Genomic DNA, 23,460 nt, shown 5'->3' on the forward strand with positions numbered 1-23,460 from the left:
GGAACATTTCTTGAACTTTTTGTGTCACATGGGAACATAAGTTTGATAATAACTGATGTTCATCACATTTATCAGCGAGTATCTATCACAGAAATACAAACATTATAAATTAGCGTGACTGTATTATCCTCCTATAGATATGGTACATAACTCTTTACCAGTTCTCTTTTCAGAGCGTGTAAAAATCTTTAAAAAAAAGATCTCAGAATTTGTGTGTATGTGGCAATTTTTCCAACCACTTTAATTAAATAAACGATGTTAGGAGGCAGGGAAGGTAGTAAAATATTCCAGAGATAATTATCAATCCTCTCGGTTTTAGATTGACAATTCATATAGATGTTCTTTTATCATTTGGTGTAGTCAAAATGAATAAAGAAAACTTAAGATTTGATTGACCCGACTCTATACCCCCAAAACTCAATTCAATTTTCAAGAATTTCGAGTTGTAAGCACTCCTAGGTCGCCTGCAAAGAATCTCAGATACAATAAGCTTATTTGGACTTATCACTGGTTTTGTTTGAAAAGAATAGCTACAATATTTCGAAAATTTTAAGCTGGTCCATACGAAAGAGCTTGAGATATTAAACTTCAAAAGAAAAGTGAATTTATTTTTTAATAATAACGCCCTAAACAGTGGTTTTATGAACTTCTGATGTTAGAAAGAGATATATCATTTCATGAAATCTTTCTAAAAGGCCGTCAATGATTAAATTTTGACAATGAAAACAGAATCTACGGCTAAATAAACAAAAATATCCGGGTGGTTGTTAAATTTGAGCCTGATCTATGCCACAGGGACGAAGAAATTGAAAAATCAAATAAGTAAGATCTTCAAAACATCGGGAGGAAGAGTCAGGAACTCAATTCACCAAGTTATGTTCACCTTTGTTAAAAATCACAAGTTGATATCTCTCTTATTTTGGAAAATATTAAGCTCTAAAGGCCGGATGGATAAACACGACAGTAAAGTTTTTTAATCACGGGCCTTGACTAAAAAACATTCTTGTCTCATCATTTAGAACAACCTGTGGGCAGTGCCAAAAAAAAAAATTTTTTTGAGCCACCACGGAAATCGACGAAACACATTTTGACAAAATTTAACCTAGATTGGAAAATTTAAGATTTTGTTAATATTATGTTAGGTGATATTGTAAAGAATGTCAACGAATAACTTATATATATCAGAAATTCTGTACGACATACAAAAGAAGTTGACCATGAAATGGCATAAGAGTAAAATTGTCGATGAAATAGCGCACACAGATTCTCACCTAGAAAATGTGATGGCGAATGGCATTTGAAAGAGTAATTGAAGCACCGTTCCAAAGAGTTAGGTTTTTCCATAAGAGATACATACTATAAAGGTCTCTAGAGCTGACTATACATTCACGCTTCGGTTACAACGTGAAAGAGAATTTCAAAGAGAGGGTATATAAGATACAAAATATTTATTGAAAATGAGATAAAAAAAGTCATGGTGTTTAATTGAAAATGGTGCGGAAATTATTTCGATCGTGCGACAGCAACATTGCTTCTCCATTACTCTTCTCATCACTATCTTAAAGTTATTTATAGCCAACACGTCATTTTCTTTCATGAAATAATTTTCAATACAGTCCAAAAATCTAGAGAATAGGACAATTTCGCAAATGTAGGGGAGATGAGTGAATATTATAAAACGTACATTTAAAGACTTTGAAAGAAAAAGGTTTTCAGAGGTTGATTAAAGTTATTAAAAACAGATTTTCAAGCCCATTTTAAACATTTTAGCTAATGTATAAATTTTAATAATAAATGTAAAGGTAAAGTAGATTAGTGTCCTAATTAGAACCCTGTAGGGGAATTCTGTAACCGTATGACAATGTCATATGATAAATTTATAATTTTTCAAGTTTATGAATCTAAGTGAAAGATGATCACTGGAATTTAAGTTTGTTCTAACTTGGAATTTACCATGAAAATTAGTCACATGACATTGTCGTAGTATTATAGAATTCCCCTCCTGGTAGTGTGAATGTTTGGGAAAGTTTAAGAATGCGCAAGATATGAATTATTTTGAAAAGGTGATAAAATATTTAACCCGTTTGCGGCGGTCTCAATCGGTAATGAATCGGCGAAGCAATGTTAATTGATTTATTTTGTTACCGGGCTAGAGGCTAAACGGGAAGAGGTATGGACTTACTTCTTTCTGTGAGCCACCCCTCATAACTAATATTATATAATCTCGATACATTTTTTACGCGCACGACCCATCCCTTTAACCTCCACTATTTTGTAAATAATTATCTCGCAGTAATGTGTGAATAAAGTGTTTATTTCTTTCAATTTGTTAGAGCATTATTATGTACGTTAACACTTTAACGTTTTTACTTTTCAAAGCAGGAATTTAATAAACTACATAGTAAGAAAAATTATAGTAAAAATGTCTTCGATTGCCCCACCATCTTCTATTTTCATTTTTCCACAATAAAATTGCTCCCTCTCTCTCAGCATAAAAATTTTTATGTATAGAAATGTATTGAAAAGTGCAGTGAATGTTTGAAGTTTTTGTATATTGTAAAGAAGTGAAACCCGTAGTTATTTGTGATGTTTCACAACATTGAGTATATTTTCTTCATCATCTACTCATGGAGACAAATACCACGAAAAGCAATCCAATAGGGTGAAGTAAGCCCCATTAGCCATGTAAGGACTTTTCGCTACTTAAAAAAAAACTATAATAATTCAATGCATGGTGTCACTATAATACGAATATTATGTTTTATTCTAATATTTTAATGACTTTTAATATCTCATATACCAATGTACTTTCGTAACTCAATTTAAAACAAATGGCTAAAAGTACTCAAACAAGCATAATTCGGGAAAAAACTTTGCTTCAATGACATATACAAAAAAAATCGAGAAGACTCCTAAATATGTATATAGATAGATATTGCTTCAAAGAATCTATAAACAACAATTCATTTTAATTATGACAATAATTTCAAATTTTACTAAGCCATTAAATTTTAAAGTGGCAAATAGTACTTACGAATACTTCAGAATAAATCGAATTCTTTTTACTTTGTGACGAAACACTAAGAGAATATTGATTTTTTTCATCATTTATGAAAACGATAATTTTTTTTTTACAAAGAATCAATTATAAAAATTATCGATGACACTTATGCTCGAGTGGTAAGATATTGTGAAAGTTGCGAGAAGTTTATCAACTGAATAATATAACTCTTAAAATACATTTTTCTGATAATTTCTATGTAAATACTTGTGTGAATTTTCCAATAATTCATTCCATTTCTAATTGAAAAGCAGAATTGGTATTTAAAGTTCCTACAAGGAGACGTCTTTAAAAAATAGCTATAGTATACAAATACATTACCGATGCAGTGCGAGAAAGAGACTCTTGACGAAGTCTTGTGTAACAACCGTTCGAGTTATTAGGTAATATCTTTCGCTCTCTATCATACTGGTCATTTTCATCCAACCGAATGCCTAATGTGGGTCAGAGGAAGTTCTTACCAATTCTCCAGGGCCCTGACGTAAATGCTGCTGACCATGATGGAATCCAATTTGCTGCTGATGGTGATGATTATTTTTTGATGTTTTGCTAGATTTGGTTATACCAGAGAGGAGAAAACTCGGTAAGTAGCTAGACTGCTGTGGAGTATCGTACATTGAAGCCGGCCTTGCTTTGACCTGCCGAGTCGTATCTACAGGCCCATGGGCCAATGGAATGTGCTGAAAAGACGGAGAATGCGCCAGAGTATGGGAAGATGGCCCATCGAAATGCTGCCATCGCATATTGCTGTTGGCATGAGCTGGATGTGGCAGGGAATATGAAGATCTCTGACCAGGCACGTTCCAACGATTTACCGCCGGACCACCAGGCGCAGGAGGGCCAGATGCTGGATACTGTTGGTAAGTGCCCAGAGGTGCCTGAATAGCTGTTGCACTAATGTCTCGCCACATGTTTATTTACTCAACCATTATTCTAATTATATCAATCTCCACTGATTTGCAACATGTGGCATACACTCTCCTTAACTAATTGCTTCCTATTATTGTTTCCTCCCTCTTTTTTTCATTGAGCCTACCCTGAAAATATCCATTTGACTGTTGATTCACTCCCTGGACTCTACTCTTCCACTAGCTTTTTTTGCAACAAACAACAACACAAAACTTGGATTTTCTCGCATTTGAATTACTACACTGGTGTTTTTGGCTCCAATGAATGGATTTTGTGTCGTGTCAGAAAATCATTAACATTCATTCATATATTCCATGATTTTTTCTCTTTTTATCTTCTTCCCTCGCATTCAAATAAATAGAATCTTTAAAGAAATTCACTGAAGAAGAACCACTTCACTACAAAAAAAAAGTTCGATGTGGGGAGAATTTTAAAGGTATTTGGTCAATCTTCATTGATCACTACACATTGAAAAATAGTGCTACTCAATCATACAAATTGCCAACATTTTCACCCACATTCCGCACACTCCACCCAAATAACACAGATGGTTTATGCTTTATGGCAAATAAGAAGTTATACGTAATTGCTTCCTTTCAACATTTTTTTTACAAATATTGTCTCCAACTTTAAATTTACATGCTTAATTATATTCGTATATTCACTATTTTAGACACGAGTAACTGATCCGAAATGAAACAAGCTCCGGCCACAACTGAGGTGAGACCAGTGCAGAAACTTCGCTCTGAGTCACACAACATAAATGACAACCATATAGGTACTGGAGACTAATACTTTAAAATAAAACTTTGTTTTCGTAGTATAAGTGTTTCACAGTACCTGACTATGCCTAAATATACATTTTTTTTCTAAAAATAAAATACATGACGTATGTGACATCTATTATATTTGTAGAGCTCAGAGCAAAAAGGACACATATCCTATGGCTAAGGCTTAGGATATGTGCCATTTTCGCTCTAAGTTCCACATTTGTGACAGAGCACAGAGCATAAACAAAGTGTATATTAACGCTTCAAGTTAGGAATTTATGAGATAGGGAAGTAGGTGAATAATCATTGCGGTATGGTAATCGGCAAATCGGTCAAGAATATAACTTTAGACAGTTACGGTGGATACCCAGAATCGCCCGAATAATGCAACTGTTCCATTTAATCCTATCTTGAATAAAAGGGTATTTTTTCAATATTACGATGTTATCGAATTATGAAATATATGCAACAATCACTATTGTGTATATTTCATAATTCAAAAATATCGTAATATTGAAAAATTCCCCTTTTTTCAAAGTGTTATCAAATTCGGGGTATCCACCCTAGAAATACGGGTTTTGACCTGATCTTCTTGTCCTTTATATTTTAACACCACGTTTCGGAACTTTATGGCTCACAAATTTTTTTTGCAATGTATTTACAACTGGATGTAATAGACATTACATACAATAAGTAGACTGATAATAATTGTCAGTCTGACTCCTTGCTCACAAGTTACTTTTCATAGTTGAGGAAGGAGCCGTAAAGCTCCGAAATGTAGTGTTAAAGTGACAAAGGAAGAGAAGATCAGGTCAAAATCAGTGCTTCCTACTATCAACAATATATTATTGCTCTCATTGGTAAACGTCGAGTAAAATTTTACATAATATTCGAACTTGATATATAAATTATATTGGTGTTAATGCTTATTTATTAGATTCCTTATAATTTTCGATTCTGTAGTATAAAGTGATATTGGATAAGTGATATTATATAATAATGGAATTACGTATTTAATTATGGACTTAGAACCATTATAATTTCACAAGAACTGTTTATTAATAACAAAATTTAATAAAAACAAAAGAGTAAAAAAGGTATTTACTTACTAAAAAATATAAAGTGTTCACCAAATTTCACTTCGAGAGTACAAATCGACTACTCTAGAGGTGTCGATAGTTTTATGTTAATTAATCGACACTAGCGACAAAAACGCCAGTTATCATCTCAATCGCTTATAATCGATATTCATCACACAGTGGTAAAAATAAATGGATCATCAAGGATTATTTGAAAAGTATAATTTTGGAACAGTTATCCTATTAGTCATCAAGTGCCTTCAGAAATCAAAAGTGTATTAATAAACGAGAGTAATAAGCCCAGATAAGCTTATGGAAGCTGAAATTCTTTACAGGCGACATGGGAGTGTTTGCAACACTAAATGTGTGGAATTACGATTGATCGAAAGCGCATTGTGAGATTTCTTTTTCATTTTTATAGACGTTTTAGAGGTAGCATGGGCGTACATTTTTTCAATATGAAAGTTCCGTGAAATCATTTCTAGTAACGGTTTTTCAAGGGCAAAAGCCAAAATTGGTCTACACAATCGCAGGATATTAATCTTGTAAAGATTATAAAGGATGAGATTGTTAAGAATCTTACAAAATACCAATGGGATTTTTGTTATTAAAAATTGAGACAAAAATAAATATTTCCATAAAGTATTTTAAAATGATATACTTTTAGGACACGGTACTGTTAAATGCACATTAGCACTGACACACCTGTATAACTCATACTTGTGTACATTTTACAAAAATTAAGGTGTGTATATAACTAAATCCCCTCCATTGTTTTTTTTTTTTTGTTCTTCTCTCCAAATATTGAGGTATTACACAAAAAAGGAAAAGGCAAAAATGTATGCCTTAGCTATTGGAAGATGCTGTTGATGTTTTTTGCGCTTCAGCAATACAAATTAATTGTGAAATTTTACAAGAAAGGAATTTGTGATAACATTACACATCACCTATATTTTTTCATTTTAATGCTTTGATAAAATTTCCTCGAGTAGCTATTCTTATCACAAATTGAGGGCGTACACAAGATAACTTATTTTACTTAATCTTTTTCACTGAGAAGAAAACAATCTGAGCCTCTTGAGGTAGGTAAATATTTATATACTAAGAGATATAGTTGCATATCTAAGGAATGTGATTTTGGTTTTTGTCATCTTCTAAAAGCAAGCGTTATTGGATGAAGATCATAAGATTGGCTTGCGATAACACTAAATATGATAGGCCAAGATGTTTCTAGTGTTCACATTCCATAGGAAATATCCAAATGGAGGAAAATGAGAGCTTTATGTAAAGGAAGTTTTGCATGGAGTCTGAATTAGAACTATACTTTAGTGTTTCCTCAATATTGTCGTATAAATTCCATCCATTTAATAACAAATTATGTTGATAAATTCTCTAAAGTTATTTGTCTTAATCTAGGGAAAGTGAATATTACATGAATTACGTTACGTTTTTGAAAATATTGTTCAATTTTGGCGAGTGAGAAATGTCTAACTCTAAACTCTACTGTATTTATCGTATGAAAAGAGTATCCAGTATCGAATTAGTTACAAACGATGAAAAAGACTGAGTCGAGTATTCCCAACTCAAATGTCGTAGATGTCGCCTTTCAAAATTAAAAGCGTCAAAAGCTAAAGAAGGCACGATCAAATTTCTTTGCAAGAAGACAATGTTAAGCGCTTAGTGCGGGACTGACAAGGGGAATTATGCAAGATGAGCTGATTAAACTAAGCTATACTATGAATGGCCTTTATTACCGATCAATTTCGATCAAAATCGGTAAAAAAAAAAACCGAACTACTGATATTACAACATGACCACGCTCCGTAGCGTTGCACTTTTATGGTACAGTACAGGGCAACATCAACAGATAAAATGAGATGTTCTCCTATTCCACTGTATTTTTCAGGCCTAGCTCCTTCTGATTACCAATTGCTTAGTGCCTGAGCAGCACTTTGTGAACTCTGAAGACGTTAAAGAATGGGTGTATGAATGGTTTTGGTCCAACAACGTCTCGTTTTATTCTCGAAGTATCCATGTGTTGTTATTAAATATTACACAAAGGATTTTTTGAGTTATTTAACCCTCTAACGATGTTTTCTTTAATATGCGAAAAAAAGTTCAAAAACAATGTTTTCTAGGATAATTTTATTATCCAATAAAGTCGAAAAGACAATCCATTCTTCATTATCTTTTTTAGTTTAGGCGCTAGGTGAGAAAATATAAAAATTTTTTGAAACTCTTTTTGCTTCTAAAATTCACATTTTTAGTTTTTTCAATTTTTTTAAAATAAAATATACAAAGAGAATAATAATAATATACAAAGTGAGCTTCTCTGCACTTGATTTCACGTGGCATGGGACTGACAACCTTATCCCGTACAAGAAAAAGTAATAATACATGTCTAGAAATCCCCTTGCGGGAAGGCCTTGTTCCTTCATGGAATGTTGTGCCAGCATTATTATTATATATTCGTGATCAGGAAATGCTGAAAAGCGTTTTACCCAACTTTGAGCTCGATCGGAGAACATAAGATTTTGTGATACTAGGTGAGATTTTAAGAATATTACCTTATACAATTTCATATGACGTTCATAGGTTGGACGAATTTGCCCCATTAGTACAAATTAACAAATATAAGTACACACTTTAATACACATTAAAGCCAACATCTCTCCTATAAGATCACCAATGCAAAAATCTCTCTTTTGCTTCATTTCTTCAGCACTTGTTCTGAAAAATTAAGCATCATTCTTTTTCATCAACATTACCCCACCAGTTATCATCATCACTCCCTGAACCGAAACATACCAAAGCTCTTTCAAGATTTATTCAAGAATTGTGTGTATTCATGTGTGTGTGGTGTGTGTGGCATCAAAGAGATGCAATTAATTATAACTGCGTTTCAGCCGTGAAATACACACAAATGGAGAGAAATCTATTCAGACAAAAATACTTCTAGACAACACTATCGACAATAGTAAATGATCATACTCTTGTCTGCTACCTTTAGCAATTCCTTTTTTTCCTTTCGAAATAGCCAACATTTTACATGGTCATTCTAGTACATCTTGTGCACTTGACTGAACATACCGCCTCATAGCTTTCCATGTGAATGAATTAAAATTGAGAATTTTTGCTGAAATGGGATTTTATACTATCAAGATTTTTCATCTTATTATTGCACATAACTACAGAGCATGTGTGAAAAGAAATGCTTATTGTGTCTTCATCTCTCTATATAGTATGTTAAATTTATGCACACGTACACAAGAAAATGATTAACTTCAACCATTACTTATTCCATTAAGAAATAAAACACAATAGACAAATGATAGATGTTAGAGTACTCTGAAAGTAACTTTCTCGGTCATCTATCTTGACTATCTTAAGATGGTGAAAACTCTCTTTGACAATTTTACTTTCGCCTATTGCAATTTGTAAAATTTTACGTAAAATTTCGAATAAAGTTTTCTCACACAAGAATTTAGACTGAATACTTTTCTTAAATGTTCTTTTATAAAGTTCAAAGGCGAATAAACTTAAAATAGGCGACAAAAGCAAAGGCATACATATATACAATTTTACCATCAGTTGAACATGTTAAAAAAAAACTTTTATATTTTTCCCAAATAAATATCAGTATAATTGTTAATACCGATAAGTCAGTAAAAGCGATAATAAATACCTATTCAATTAGGTTATTAAATTAAACTAGTATCCAACATCTATTAAATGGTTCATCTAATATCAGATAAATTTATTTTAAAATTAAAGATAACATATTAAAGTGAAGTATGTAAAAGATAATCTCGGGAAAATTTAGATCAATTGGAAATTTGCTACTAAAAAATATACATATCTCATCAATTTTTTTCCTCGAGCACATAATTATTTAAGTCTTTACATATTAAATTTTTATTTGTTTTTATTACATTTAAATTATTTTGAAAGTGCAAAAATTAAAGTAAACTGACGAGGGAATAAGTCATTATTATGTGTTTTTAGTAAGCCACGTAATATCCGCAAGAAGATAATGTAAACCACTCCCCTTTACGTATTCAATATTTTTCTGACTCTTTAAATTAACAAAGTCATAGCAATACACATTTCATATCCTTCAATACCACATTGTTCTATTTACACGCACCCAAGATAAAATTCACCCATCATTCCATTCTATATTGAGCACACATAAAGACAATGAATTCCACTGAATCATATAAAATAAATCATACAATTTGCATTTATGTGAATTTTTCATCTTTACACACGCATATGGGATTATGCTCCACCAAGAATTCATAGGACGCGCACATTAACTAATTTTCCTTTTTTCCTCTAAATTTTTTTATGTTCGCTTATTTTTAGAGGTTTCAGTCTAGCACAGTGTTACCAAATAAGTTAAGTTTTGAAATAAATTCTTCATAGATATTTATAAGAGCTATATAACCCATTCTTAGGACTATTTCTCTATAATTGTATTAACGATAAATTTTACAAAATAAACCGCAAGGCAGTTAGTGAAAAAAGCGACTGACTGTGGGTTGTGGGTTTTAGATGAATGCAAGTGCGGCTTTACAAGAAATGAACATTAACAACACATTTATAATCCCTCTTTCAACTTGTATTTGAATTTTTAACAATACATGTAAGTTTCAGTATGTATCTTCGCGAGAATGCAGCTACAGTGGCAACAATTTAACCCTTTAAGTACGAGACACTTTTCGCTGACCGAAAATCAACAATAAAAATGGAAAAGATAAACAGAATCAGCGAAATATCTCACATCTAAGCTTGAAAAATCCCACAGATTCTGATTCTGTGTATATTTTTTGCTCCTATGGGCGATAGGGACAGAAATAGCCTAAAAGATAAGTATAATTTTTCTGACGAATCCAATGAATTATAATTTTCATTCTAATGAAAAATATTAAGTATGAGTATTTCTATTTGCAGAGAATTTTGCTTTAAAAAAAAAATGATAAAAATCATTTATCAATGCGATCATTTGAAAATTCATCACAATTGAGCTTACATATTTACTACATGGCAAATAGTTGGAGGTTTACAAAAAATATTCTGGATTTCTACAACCTTCTACTTTACGATTTCGTGTAAATATTAGAAAAAAATAACGTTAGGTAGTCAGGAAGAATTATTTTAGAACAATTGGGAAAAAATACAAAAATTTACTCATATAATGGCTGACTTGTTTTCGGACTTTGTTTTGGAATTCCTCTACCACAACCAGTGTTTTGTCAACTCACTATGATGGTTGCCATTGCCAAAAATGAAGTAAACATAAATAAGTTAATAAAATTAGGGAAAATTCTGGGTTTAAAAACTTTTTATTACCTGTAATTCCACAACTTCAAGCACTAATATAACACTTGCCAAATGATGAGTCAAGAAAATATTGAAAATCATTTATGATATTTACCTGGAAAGAAAAGAAAATTTTGTTAGAATATATGTCTACAGAATTTATATATCAATAACTTTTAACAGAATAGTCGAGAAAAACAGAACAGTAAAATTTACCATCATCTGTACTAAATTTTACTAAACGGATAGTAAAATATTCATCAAACAAAAAGGTTTTACACATGAGGAACACCTTTTACGGCGTTATCACACTTGCACATTCAAATTTTAATGTGATTCACATTAATTGTCGCTTGTGAGCGTCCAAATATGTTATTTGTGTCTTTGAGTCACTTAATATTTGAGGTTTTTCTATTTATTGACAAAGAAGTGGACTTGGCCTGCAAAAATATGTTTAAATTTACCTAAAACATAAATATTTTACACATTAAAAAATTAAAGAGAAAATCGCATTAATTTTTTGCATTAATGCTATAAATCAATTTATATCAAATTTTGCGGGCCAAGTCTACCTTTTTATCAACAAATAGATAAAATTTTGAATATAAAATGATTCAAACACACAAATTACACATTTGGACTCTCATCAGCGACAATTAATGTGAATCATATTAAAATTTTAATGTGCAAGTGTGATAACACAGTTAGATCAGAAAAAATTCATGAAATCAAAATTCACATCTCTTTTTTTCTCAAATATTTTGTACACAGCTTTCTCCGATACCCGACTGATTGGGGGACAAAATTAAGTTTAGATTTTTTTAATCTAGTCAATGATTTTTATGTTTTCGGCTGTGTGAATTTATTGTCTGTTGAAGAACAGAATTTTGATCGTTAAGCTGTGTAAAGAATCTCAGCTGCAATTATGAAAATTGTACGACATGTTTTCTATAAATCCCAAATGAACATGGGTTTGGATGGGTGAAAGTAAGGAGCATATTAATGGACCTAGAGGGTCGATTTGGGGGGTTCTATGAAGGTTCCAAGTCTCTATTTCTAACCGTTTGGCTTGTAGCTAACATACAGATGAACAAACAACGTGACATTTCTCAGAAATGATCTGAGACGTATCATTTGAGATGTGTTGAGAAAATTGGTCCCCGTAGCAGCGGGGGGGGCGGCTTAGAGTAGAAGATGGAAATTTAGGGTGGAGGGGGTGAAAATTTGAGAAATTACATATACTGTTCTCTCTGTTCGAGCAGTCAAAAAGCTCTAGAGAGCGTTTTTCACCGAAATGGGGTTATCTTCCCTTTGGCATTTGGTCTGTGGAGTTGAAGCCAAAGCTCACTTTACATACAAACATGTAAGAGAATTGCCCTACATTAGCAATCGCTACGCGAAATATTTTAAAAGTGGAAACTTATCTTTTAGAAACTACTGATCTTTGTGGAGGGATACTCGTTCAGTTCACTCATGAACATGGATTGATAATTTTTTTTTAAAGATGAAATGTAATAATATTTAAGAATTTACCCTAAAATATTTTCCATAAGAATTTAATAGTTTAGAATATTCACTGGTAAAAATAAAAGTATCAAATTAACCCAAATTTGACCTTTTGCAAAGGATAGATCAAATTTCAAACTTTGAATGCACATTTATCATAATAGAACATGTTAATTTCATCCATCCTTTGCATGAGGATCAAATTTTATCAATTTGATCCTTTTATTTATCTGTGTTGCCTTTAGTTTAGGTCAGTATATCTAGGGGAATGTTGGCATGGTTCGCACAGAGTGAGCCTTCAAACAACGCAAATTTTCTCTTTATTTGCAAAGAGCTAGTTCGTCATTTCTTAGCCATAAGATAGATAATTATTAAGCTCATGAAACGAGATGAAAAATGGTAAGTCAGCTCTTTGCAAACAAAGAGAAAATTCGCATCGCTTGAAGGTTGACTCTGTGCGAACCATGCCAACTTTCCCCTATACAATATTGTCATAGATACACCGCCTCATAAAATGATTTTTAATAAAAGGTGCTTTTGCTCTCCTAAAGATTATTCTCTTCCCCCAATGTGAGTCGAGGGGTAGCCCGCACCTTAACCCTCCGTGAGGTAAGACCGTTTCACGACGGTCTTCACAAAAATCACATTTACTGCGATTACAAAGTTTTTATTTATTTAAAAGTGCTATAGTGTCCTCGATAATAGTCTAACTAACATCTTTTGAGAGCCTAAACTCATTTTGACTCTTCGTTTAGTTGCTATTCCCGGTTATGTGTCACAGGTTAGAGAAAAAGCAGCAAAGAATATTTGTGCAAAAAAACTCATTTCCAATTTCAAGAAAAAAAAAACCTATTTAAAGTTATCTGACTAAAATAAATTTATTTTTACTGAAAGATATGTAATTCTACTTTGTATATTTTATTTTAAAAATATGAAAAAAGTAAAAGAAAGAAGCAAAAACAGTTTCAAAAATATTTTATGTTTTCTCACCTAGCGCCTAAACTAAATGAGATAATGAAGAATGGATGGTTTTTCGGCTATATTGGATAATAATTATCCTAGAAAAATGTTCTTACAACTTTTTTTTCGCATTTTAAAGAAAATACTGTTATAGGGTTAAATCGGGTCCTGCTCACGGGAGCACCCTTCCCAATACAATCCCCTAGCTCTGCCACTGAACAATACTAGATGTGTGTCTAAATAACTTTTTCCTATCGGATCTGTGATCTGAGTAAAGGATCTGGTTCCAAATAGCTCCATATAAGAAAGAGACCTTGCTATAGAGGTGGGGGTTATAAATTTGAGAAAAGTATAAGAATGAAATCAAAATTACTTGAAACACAAATTCTAATAAGAGGTAACTTCATCTTTTATCAAGCTGAGTACCATGTTGATCATCATCTTAGAAAAAAAAATAATACATCATCTCTACAAATCCCGCATGAGATGAGGGAAGACCTAAGTTCCTGAGGGATGTTCTGCTAATATGATTGTTTATTGACATTTCCACTAAACTCTCACTAATATAACCTATTTTTTGTGGAATATTTCACCCTATTTTAGTAAAAATATGGATGCATGAAACGCCCTATATCTTGTGAAATAATAAGAGAAAAGTTACTTCACATTTTATCAAACAAAGATTCTCAATATCTCATCAGGATGTCCTTAATTAGATATTTAGAGGAATTTCGCAAACAAATAGCATAGCTAACTTATACCCTGAAGATTACAAGGAATTTGGCAATCAATAAATCTATTATTCGTAGGCACGCAAGAGAAGAATAATAATATTGTGTAACATTTTTTATCATATTTCTGTAAAAGTAACATGAAAAACTATTTGCCTCATTAATTTTGGGTGGAGAAAACCTCAAAGACAAGTAGGGTAATGGCTCATAATTTTGGACAGTCTGTCCAAAATTATTTAACTGTCCAAATTTACAGCCAAGTTGTCCAAATTAATAACTAAGTTGTCCAAAATAAGAGTCAAATTCACCTCTACATATCAATTCATTTTTAAACGTATTAAGACTAATTTTGGTAAAAACAAAGACAATAAACCCTTGCCAAGTTTATAAACAACCCTTCTGAAAAGAGAGTAACAAAAAAAATCAATAAGTATTGAAAATACCGCACTTCAAACTTGGAAGAAACATTGTTAGTACTTCACCACAGCTAAATAAGACTGAAGTAAACACGAAGTTCTGTCATATTTCTCGTAAACAATTGCTCACACTGAATTTTCAACAAAGCCATTTTAACTCAAATCATATTCAAAATGTAGCGTATTTAGTGTTAAAGTCTTCCAAAAAGAACAAGTATTTAGATGGAATTCATTATTCATCAAGTATTGGAATAAAAATTCATGATTTCAATCAATTTATTTTTAGTGTCCAATTTTATCCTCAAAGTGTCCAAAACAAGAAAATGGTCAAAATTATGAGCCTTTCCCCTAATAGATATTAGAAAAAAATTGAGGTAATATGAAATTTCAAGTGTGGATTTCACTTCATTTTATAGGGGCGTGAAATGTTAGATCGTCACTGAAGTTAGAAAATAAATAAAAAAATGTTCCTTATCTATCATCCTTATCACACTTCATCTAATAACCTCGATATTGAGGTTCAAACAAAAAACGAGCATTCAGCCAGCTAAATAAAACCTTCACAATTTCGAGTGTTATTGTTTTTTTCCCTCGCAATTCGGCAGTACAAGCTTTTATTATATTATTTAATACTTAAATATCGATATTATGGTGATTTTTATATGACATTTTAAATTTTTAAATATTATTATTACTTTAAATATTAAATATTACTTGGAAACTTGTATAAAACTTTAACGTATGTGATATACATAAAGTAACAATTACAAGTTCAAAAACTAGTTTTACATTTATTTCGACGAAAATCACGTAATTATGAGGTTAAAATTGTAGGATTGTAGATAAATATAGGAAATTTTTTTAAAGAACTATGAAAAGAAATCAATTTAGAAAAAGGATTTTTTGCAAAGTTTTCCATATGTAACTGGTATGTAAAAGGTAAAATAGATACTTATTGATTCTAAAACGTAAATTTAATAAGAAATATTTTTTGAAATATTTAAAATTTTGCAATATGCAGTTAATATGCCTTTTTTGTAATAGTCTTTTGAGATTGAAATAACACTGAAATCTTACTGAAGATATTGTTTGAGTTATTACCTTGCATTATATCTAAACACATTTTATAACACAATAAGTATTAATAAAGTCCTACAATTGTAAGAAAAGTGAAAATAATACTCTGGGTTATCTAAACTTGAAAAGAAAAAGTCAAAATGTGCGAAATAGTTAAGTTTTTCTTTAGTTGGCTGAGTGCTCGTTTTTCGTTTGAACCTCAATATCGAGGTTAAAAAACAATCTGAAAGAAAAGTTGTACATGGACAAAAATGTAGCTGATTAAATTGTCTATCAAACCCACAAAACAGATCAAATCCACCTCCCCACCCCCCTTCCGCCATTTTGAAACACCCCGAAATTTTGTTTTTTCGATAACTCAGCTCCTATGGCATCGATCGATCTCAAATTTTAGTATGTTATAGCTGGGCCTAAGAGCTTTCGATCGATACCAAACCTCACCCTGACCTGAGCTAGAGGGGCTCAAAAATTCAATTTTCAAATTGCCATATCTCCGGTTCTAATTATCGGAATGCGAAAAATTTTGGCGTTTTGGAAAGCTCTCGTGAAGCACTATAACCCTTGTAACACCCCAATTTCATTCGATTTAATCGAAAGTCCGAATAATCGAAAAATCGATTTTCGAAATTTCAAATTCGAATATTTCGAAAACTAGACGATGCTTTTCCTTTAAATTTTAATATGTTGTAGCTGGGGTCGAGACCTTTCCAACAGTGAGTCACACGCCTTCCTCGATGTTCCCTGATCCAAGCTATAACTAAAAATGTCTTGACCGGACTGCATTTTCGGTGTATATGAAAGGATTTCGATGAAATTTTAGCATATATTGTATCTGAGAGCAAGATTTTTCTAATAATGGGTCCCATCCGTCTCTACCCCAATCCACTGTTCCCCAATCCTTACTATATCCATATGGACCGGACTCTATCTCTTATGTTTATTAACGGATTTCAAAAGAATATAAAGAATATTTGCTATACTCTCGTACCTCCCCTCCCCTCCCCTAACTCTAACGATGGTATCTTATCCCTTCTCTAACAATTATTTTAGCTGCAATCCTTTAAATTTTGTGCAGGGCGATAAGGTGGTCATTTTTGGTTAAACCCTCAAAGTGTTCGCATGCTATTGAATCTGTGGTTTGTGTCTGATAAAAAAGTGCTTATCAGTGAAGTATTTATTTTCAGTGAAAGGTGACTTCCAGTGGAAAACAGAGATCTTCGGTGAAAACCAGTGATAAGCCCAGATAAGCTTATGGTAGCTGAGATTCTTTACAAGTGACCTCGAAATGCGTGCAACTCGGGGTGCTTGCAACTCGGAATGCGTGAAAATTTGATTGTGAAGTCAATTTTGAGGGTAAAGAATCGCGTCGAGCCAATTTTATCCATTTCGACAGTCGTTAACAGTTTACTCGACGCGATTCTTTACCCTCAAAATTCACCTCACAATCGAATTTTCACGCATTCCGAGTTGCAAGAACCCCGAGTTGCACGCATTTCGAGGTCACCTGTAAAGAATCTCAGCTACCATAAGCTTATCTGGGCTTTTTTTATTATGGTACGTTACACAAACCCAAGCGCTTTTATGCTTATCTTTTTAAACAGCTTTCTTTCAACTACAAGTGCAAGAATTAAGGGGAATCTTTTTTTTGTTTCCTTTTTAAAAGAAAGTCTTTATCTGTGTAGTCGTATGTGTATGATAGTTAAGCAAGTACCTTGTACTGGTGAAAATCCTCTAGTTGACTTTAGTCAAATTACAACCATCCCACTATATACCTATTGAATGGAAATAATTTCACAAGTTGGCATTTTCTTACCCCGATTTTCTTACCCCACTGCCTGTACACAGTGAAAATAATTTTTTATGGATGTTGAAATAGGGTGCAGAAAATCCCCAGACATTGTCAGTCCTACTTTTCTTGATCAATATATCGATCTCTCAGAATGCGAGAAAATTTAATAAAAATTAACTATAAAACTCACAGGGTAAAATATTCTTTAATTTTGTTTTCTTTTGAAATCGATCTCGTGTAGTTGTGTAGCACGATACTGAATATTTTATAGTGTTATATCCTAGGAAAACGCTACATAGAGGAGAAATACTAATTGTTCAGACCACACGAAATATCCACTAACTATGAAAATGTTTGATATCCAACCCCACGTTGCTTCCAACCCAATAATTCATCAAGTTAAATGTGGCATAAAAAGTTGTGAATTCCCACAGAACTCTTTCACTCCCTCTCTCTTTTTTTCGGGAAGAGGGCAATTTTCTGGAAAATATATAACTTGATCCTATTCTCACCAAGTTGCAGAGACAACAACAAATGTATTACAATCACCCAAATAGACACGTCAACTCTATTGATTTAATGAAATTTCTTTTCAATCTTAAATTTAAACCAATTTCATGTTCAATAAGTAACCACCAACTTTTCCGCGACATACTATCTTTTTTTTGTGCTTCTGCACAAAATTCTGTACAAAATAAAATCTATTGACTTTTATACATACACCCTCTCCCTTTTTAAGCATATGTTCGAAACAGGCTGATCTTCAAGATTATTTAGCCTAAGTTGGAAATAAATGAATAGCTCAAAAATTTAGAAGAAAGATTCCTCAGAAAAGTTATGCAAGCCATTGCGGAGGAGGCGCGACCTCGAGGCAGACCTAGGACAAGGTGGCGGAATCAAATTCATGATCTTGCCTGGGGAGCGCTTTTGGATCAATCGCGAATATCTTCCTGAAATTGCTGTAATATTATTTCTCATAAAATCCAGGAAAATCTCAGTAAGAGTTTTCGTTCTTTTGGAAAATGACTGGAAGAAATTAATGAGGCATTTAAGAGAAATAAAAGGGGGTATTTTCTATGAACCTGTGCTCTGTTGAAGAGAGTTCTTAATATCTGGTTATTTTTTAAATTTGAAATAAATTTGAGAACTTATTTTTCAATAAAAAATAAATTATCAGAATTGAGACATAATGAAAAATAAGGTTCTTTTCCAAGTCAGCACAACCAATAGCATAATAATCACCCAATGCTTCTTAAGAACTTTTGAAAAATTTTAATTTTGTAGAACTGTGTTATTTACGTTATTTTATTAAACCAAATTTGCATTATTTATATGCAAATATCCCTCGAGCTTGCTACAATTCAAATTTGCATTCCATGAATCACATTTCTATAAGAAGTTGATCTAGCCCTTTCACTGGCTTTTATCTCGGGGAGAGGATCCGTCCTGTAAACCTGACGCGATCTGAAGTAAATTGTCAATATGTGCTTTTTCTCTTAGCTAAAATTCTTTACAGGTGACCTAGTAGTGCTTACAACTTGGGTTTGTAATCTTCCAACATTCTAACTATTTAAACATCATGAACTTTCATCTTAATCACTTATTTTGTAAATCCCTTTTTCACCCCTTTAGAAGAGTTCAAGCTTTCTTGTATAGAATTAAGTATTTGCAAAGCTAAAATTATAAATTGATAATCTCTACATAGGTTGGGGCCATATTACCTTCCATCGGAGCCCTGATCAAAGCATTTTGTGCTTCTATGATATTTTTTGTGTGTGAACACACACAACTTATAGAAGAGTGCTAGGTAAATGACCTTCGCTTGGCAGCTGGCATTGGACGAACATTCTTTTACACAATAAATACAATATGTGTATATAGAAGAAAAATTAATTCCCACTCTTCTACTTATATCAGAATCTTTTTTCTTTGCCGAGGTTTTAAAGAGAAGAATTCTAAACTAGATACGGTTGAAACGGTACAATCAATGATGATTTTCTCTTTAGTAACTATACTATAAATTTAAAACTGTCTTATGATATTCTTCCAAACAAAAGAGACATCGATTTCTAATAGGTCATTTTAAATATATTACTTTGCCAGGAAGAAAATGCCCTAGTCAAATTAAAGTCTTAACATTTCGATCTCCATTAACAGCTGACATTCCCAGCAATCTATTCTACTATAATCCTATAACAAAATGTCATGTCTTCCTAGCAAATCCACTTTGTCTGAATATGTTTCACCACTCTCTGATCCTGAATATATGGGTGGGAAAAAAATTTTCCTGGCCGTCCGGTCGTCCACCGGGTTTTTCGGACTTAATAATTTTCAAACTAAGTAAAATATCGACTTACGATTTTCGACAAAAAATTACATAAATACAATATCGAGTGGAAATTTGGGAAATTTAAACCTGATGTTTTGAGCTCCTTCCCCCAGCGTTCCTTCAGACATTTTGAAGACCCCCTTTTTTCTATTTTCCTAAGCCTCTCCCCCGAGCTAGACAGATTCACTTTTTTCTTGAAATGGCTCCAACTGTACTTATAATCGTCAGAATTTGATCCATGAGGGTGCTTTAAAACATTGGAAGTGTGTCTGTCATTATAGAAGTCTTGATCGCGAGATTTCATAGTCATAGACTGATTTCTATTAACTCTTTCGTCTCCTTTGGGACTCTGGGTACCCATGGAAAAAAGAATTTTTTTGGACTATTTAGAATCGATAAGAATCCGATTCTTGTGGATGACTACAAACTATAAGGATGTCCAAATCTAGGATATTTTTTGCAGGATCCCAATTAACTCCTGAGCTTAGATATTCTTGGTCAAAAATCGTGAATTTTCGATTTTCTGCTTCCTTGCAGATATTGTGACTTTTTTGATATTTCTAGACCAGAGTAAGGAAAAACCTCTCCGGGTCAAAAAGTATGATAACTAACAATTACAGATTGCATAAATTCGAAAAATATTTTTTTCTTAAATTTTCAAAAAACTTGTTTAAACTTTATGGGTACTCTCGTCCACAAAAATCTAGAGGTCAAATGTAAGGTTATCCCGCTAATGCCCGCCATTTGCTTTTTGACACCAACCTTGTAAGAAAATTCCAAGCGGGAGCGAAATTTTTGCCAATATGGCCGATAATTTTGACATTTGGCAGCGAGGGAGATTGCTTTCAGGGAAGTTTTTTCTGTTCTTCCAGATTTTGGTGAATTCTGATTGTCCAGGAAGTGTTTTTTTGGCTCTTGAGAAAGCTTAAGAAAATTCTTTCTATACAAAAGTATCATATTTGACCACTAAGACTTACAATAAAGTGAGTTTTATTGAAATTCGTTCGCTGGATATGTTGTGGTCCGTAAAGAGTTAACAGACCCAGTAAAGTCCCTCTAAATTAGCTGAGATTCTTTACAATCTCAGCTTCTGTGGTCCGAGGTAAAATGCGATCTCGTCAGATCGGCCTCAAAATGTGCATGTACACACTTTGACTCTCATAGATCACGAATACCATACCCGCCAAAAAGCGATTTTCGTGGCGTCCGGCCGGCCGATTCTACGTAGTACGCTTCTGGCGAGAGAACGGAAAGAGATATCGACAAGCGGTTTTAGGCAAAGGTTAAATATCGGGTGGACGACATCCGATGGTGATATCAGATCCATACCCACACCCCCCCTTTCCAGCATTTTGGAATACCCCCAAATTTTGTTTTCTTAATAGCTCAGCCCCTATGGGTATGGATCGGGCTCTAAGTTTTTAATTTTAGTATGTTATAGCTGGACCTAAAAGCTTTCGATTAGAAAAAAATTAAGCCGCCCCGACCCCCCTGGCCCGAGCTAGAAGGGGTCAAAAATTGAATTTTTAAATGGCCATATCTGCAGTTCTAATTGTCAGAATTTGAAAAATTTTGCTGATTTAGAAAGCTCTCATTAAATGCTACAACTATTTGATCGTTAAATTTTCATCCGATTTAATCGACAGTCCGATTAATCGAAAAATCGATTTTCGAAAGTTTGATTTCTCGGAACTTCCATTTTCAATTTTGATGAAATTTTAGTATGTTGTAGGTGAGGCCAAGAGCTTTCCAACGATGTGTCGCACTTTGCCCTAGCTCTTCCCTGACCCGAGCTATAAAGGAATATATCCTGACCGGATCATATCTTCAGTGCTTATGAAATGATTTCGATAAAATTTTATTACTTTATATCTGAGATCGAGACTTTTCTTACGATAGGTCGCAAGCGTCCCTACTTTACCCCACTGTACCCTGACCCTTACTATATCGAAATTGACCGGACTCTATCTCTAATGTTTATTAACCGATTTCAATGAACTTTTTTTCTTAGGTTGACCTTCCCCACTTAAACTATTTAAAATAGAAAATGACCAGTTATAAGCCCAGATAAGCTTATGGTAGCTCAGATTCATTACAGTCAACTTCAGAGCGCTCGGAACTCGGGGTGTTGCAACTCGGAACGCTTGAAAATTCGATTGTGAGTTGAATTTTGAGGGTAAATAATCGCGTCGAGCCAATTTTATCCATTTCGATCGATAAGTGTAGTTTACTCGACGCGATTCTTTACCCCCTAAATTCAGCTCACAATCGAATTTTCAAGCACCCCGAGTTCCAAGCACTCCGAAGTTGACTGTAAAGAATCTCAGCTACCATAAGCTTATCTGGGCTCTTTTCCTTTAACTTAGAGAAACATTTTTATTCGAGAACAATCCATTCCAGAGAGGCACAGATTTATTAAAAAAATCTTAATTAGGGGATGTTCCGAAACGGCGGAAGGACATAGAGGGGTGAGTTTGGCATCACCATCCTATGTTATCCGTTCGATATTTTACCTTTGCTTAAGATCACTTACCTATATCTCTTTCCAGGATATGAATTCTGATATGCGTGAGTTTTTCACGTGGGAATCTCAGGGTTTTTAGATCGTTTCCTGTAAGCGTTTGGTGAAGCTTTCACAAAAAATGTCACATGAAACACTTACAGCATCTTAAAATTCACATGAAAATTTTCACGAAATCTTGGCAAAATGCTTATTAAAGGTGATCTCAGAGCCATGAATTTCTCACGTGAAAACTCACCATCTCAGAATTCATACTCAGTAGTGTTTGCACTTACACAAGTTATACGGGCTTCAGACCAAAGGCTTAACCATATGGCTTAACTTCTCTGATTCTTTATCAATCCAAATTTTTTTTTGGAAAATTTTGAATTAGGATTGGATTATTATAGGTAAATGGTCTAATAGATTTTGAAACCATTAATAAGCCCAAATAAGCTTATGGTAAGCTGAGATTCTTTACAGATGATCTCGAAATGCGTGCAACTCGGAAAGCGTGAAAATTCGATTGTGAGTTGAATTTTGGGGGTAAAGAATCGCGTCGAGTAAACTGCTCTTGTCGGTGGAAATGGATAAAATTGGATCAACGCGATTCTTTACCCCCAAAATTGACCTCACAATCAAATTTTCATGCATTCTGAGCTGCACGCATTTCGAGGTGACATGTAAAGAATCTAAGCTACCATAAGCTTGGCTGGGCTTATCACTGGTCATTTTCTAATTTAAATAGTCTAAGTGGGAAAGGCCAACAAAAGAAAAAAAAGTTCATTGAAATCGATTAATAAACATTAGAGATAGAATGCGGTCCATTTGAATATAGTAAGGGTCGGGGTTGGTGTAGAGACGAATGGGACACATCGTTAGAAAGATTTCGATCTCAGATATAATATTTACCAAAATTTCATTAAAATCACTTCATAAACACAGAAAATATAGTCCGGTCCGGTCAAGACACTTTTCATTATAGCTCAGGTCAGATCGAGGGAGGAG

At 33.2% G+C, this 23,460-nt stretch overlaps 1 protein-coding gene across 4 annotated transcripts in view; it reads right to left on the reverse strand.

Annotated features, from left to right (window-relative positions):
• LOC129808106 (serine/threonine-protein kinase svkA) overlaps positions 1-23,460 on the reverse strand; it is a 59,441-nt gene that overhangs the window by 21,164 nt on the left and 14,817 nt on the right. The window contains exon 2 of one of the 4 annotated variants that reach the window (XM_055857820.1): positions 3,523-4,098. The exons of the other annotated variants lie outside the window; for them this stretch is intronic. Within the exon in view, the coding sequence (XP_055713795.1) occupies positions 3,523-3,972 (450 nt within the window). The 5' untranslated portion in view covers positions 3,973-4,098. The remainder of the gene's footprint in view (positions 1-3,522; positions 4,099-23,460) is intronic. 4 annotated transcript variants of the gene reach the window in all.

The sequence above is a fragment of the Phlebotomus papatasi genome, chromosome 3, assembly GCF_024763615.1.
Source record: "Phlebotomus papatasi isolate M1 chromosome 3, Ppap_2.1, whole genome shotgun sequence".
Taxonomy (NCBI): Eukaryota; Metazoa; Arthropoda; class Insecta; order Diptera; family Psychodidae; genus Phlebotomus; species Phlebotomus papatasi.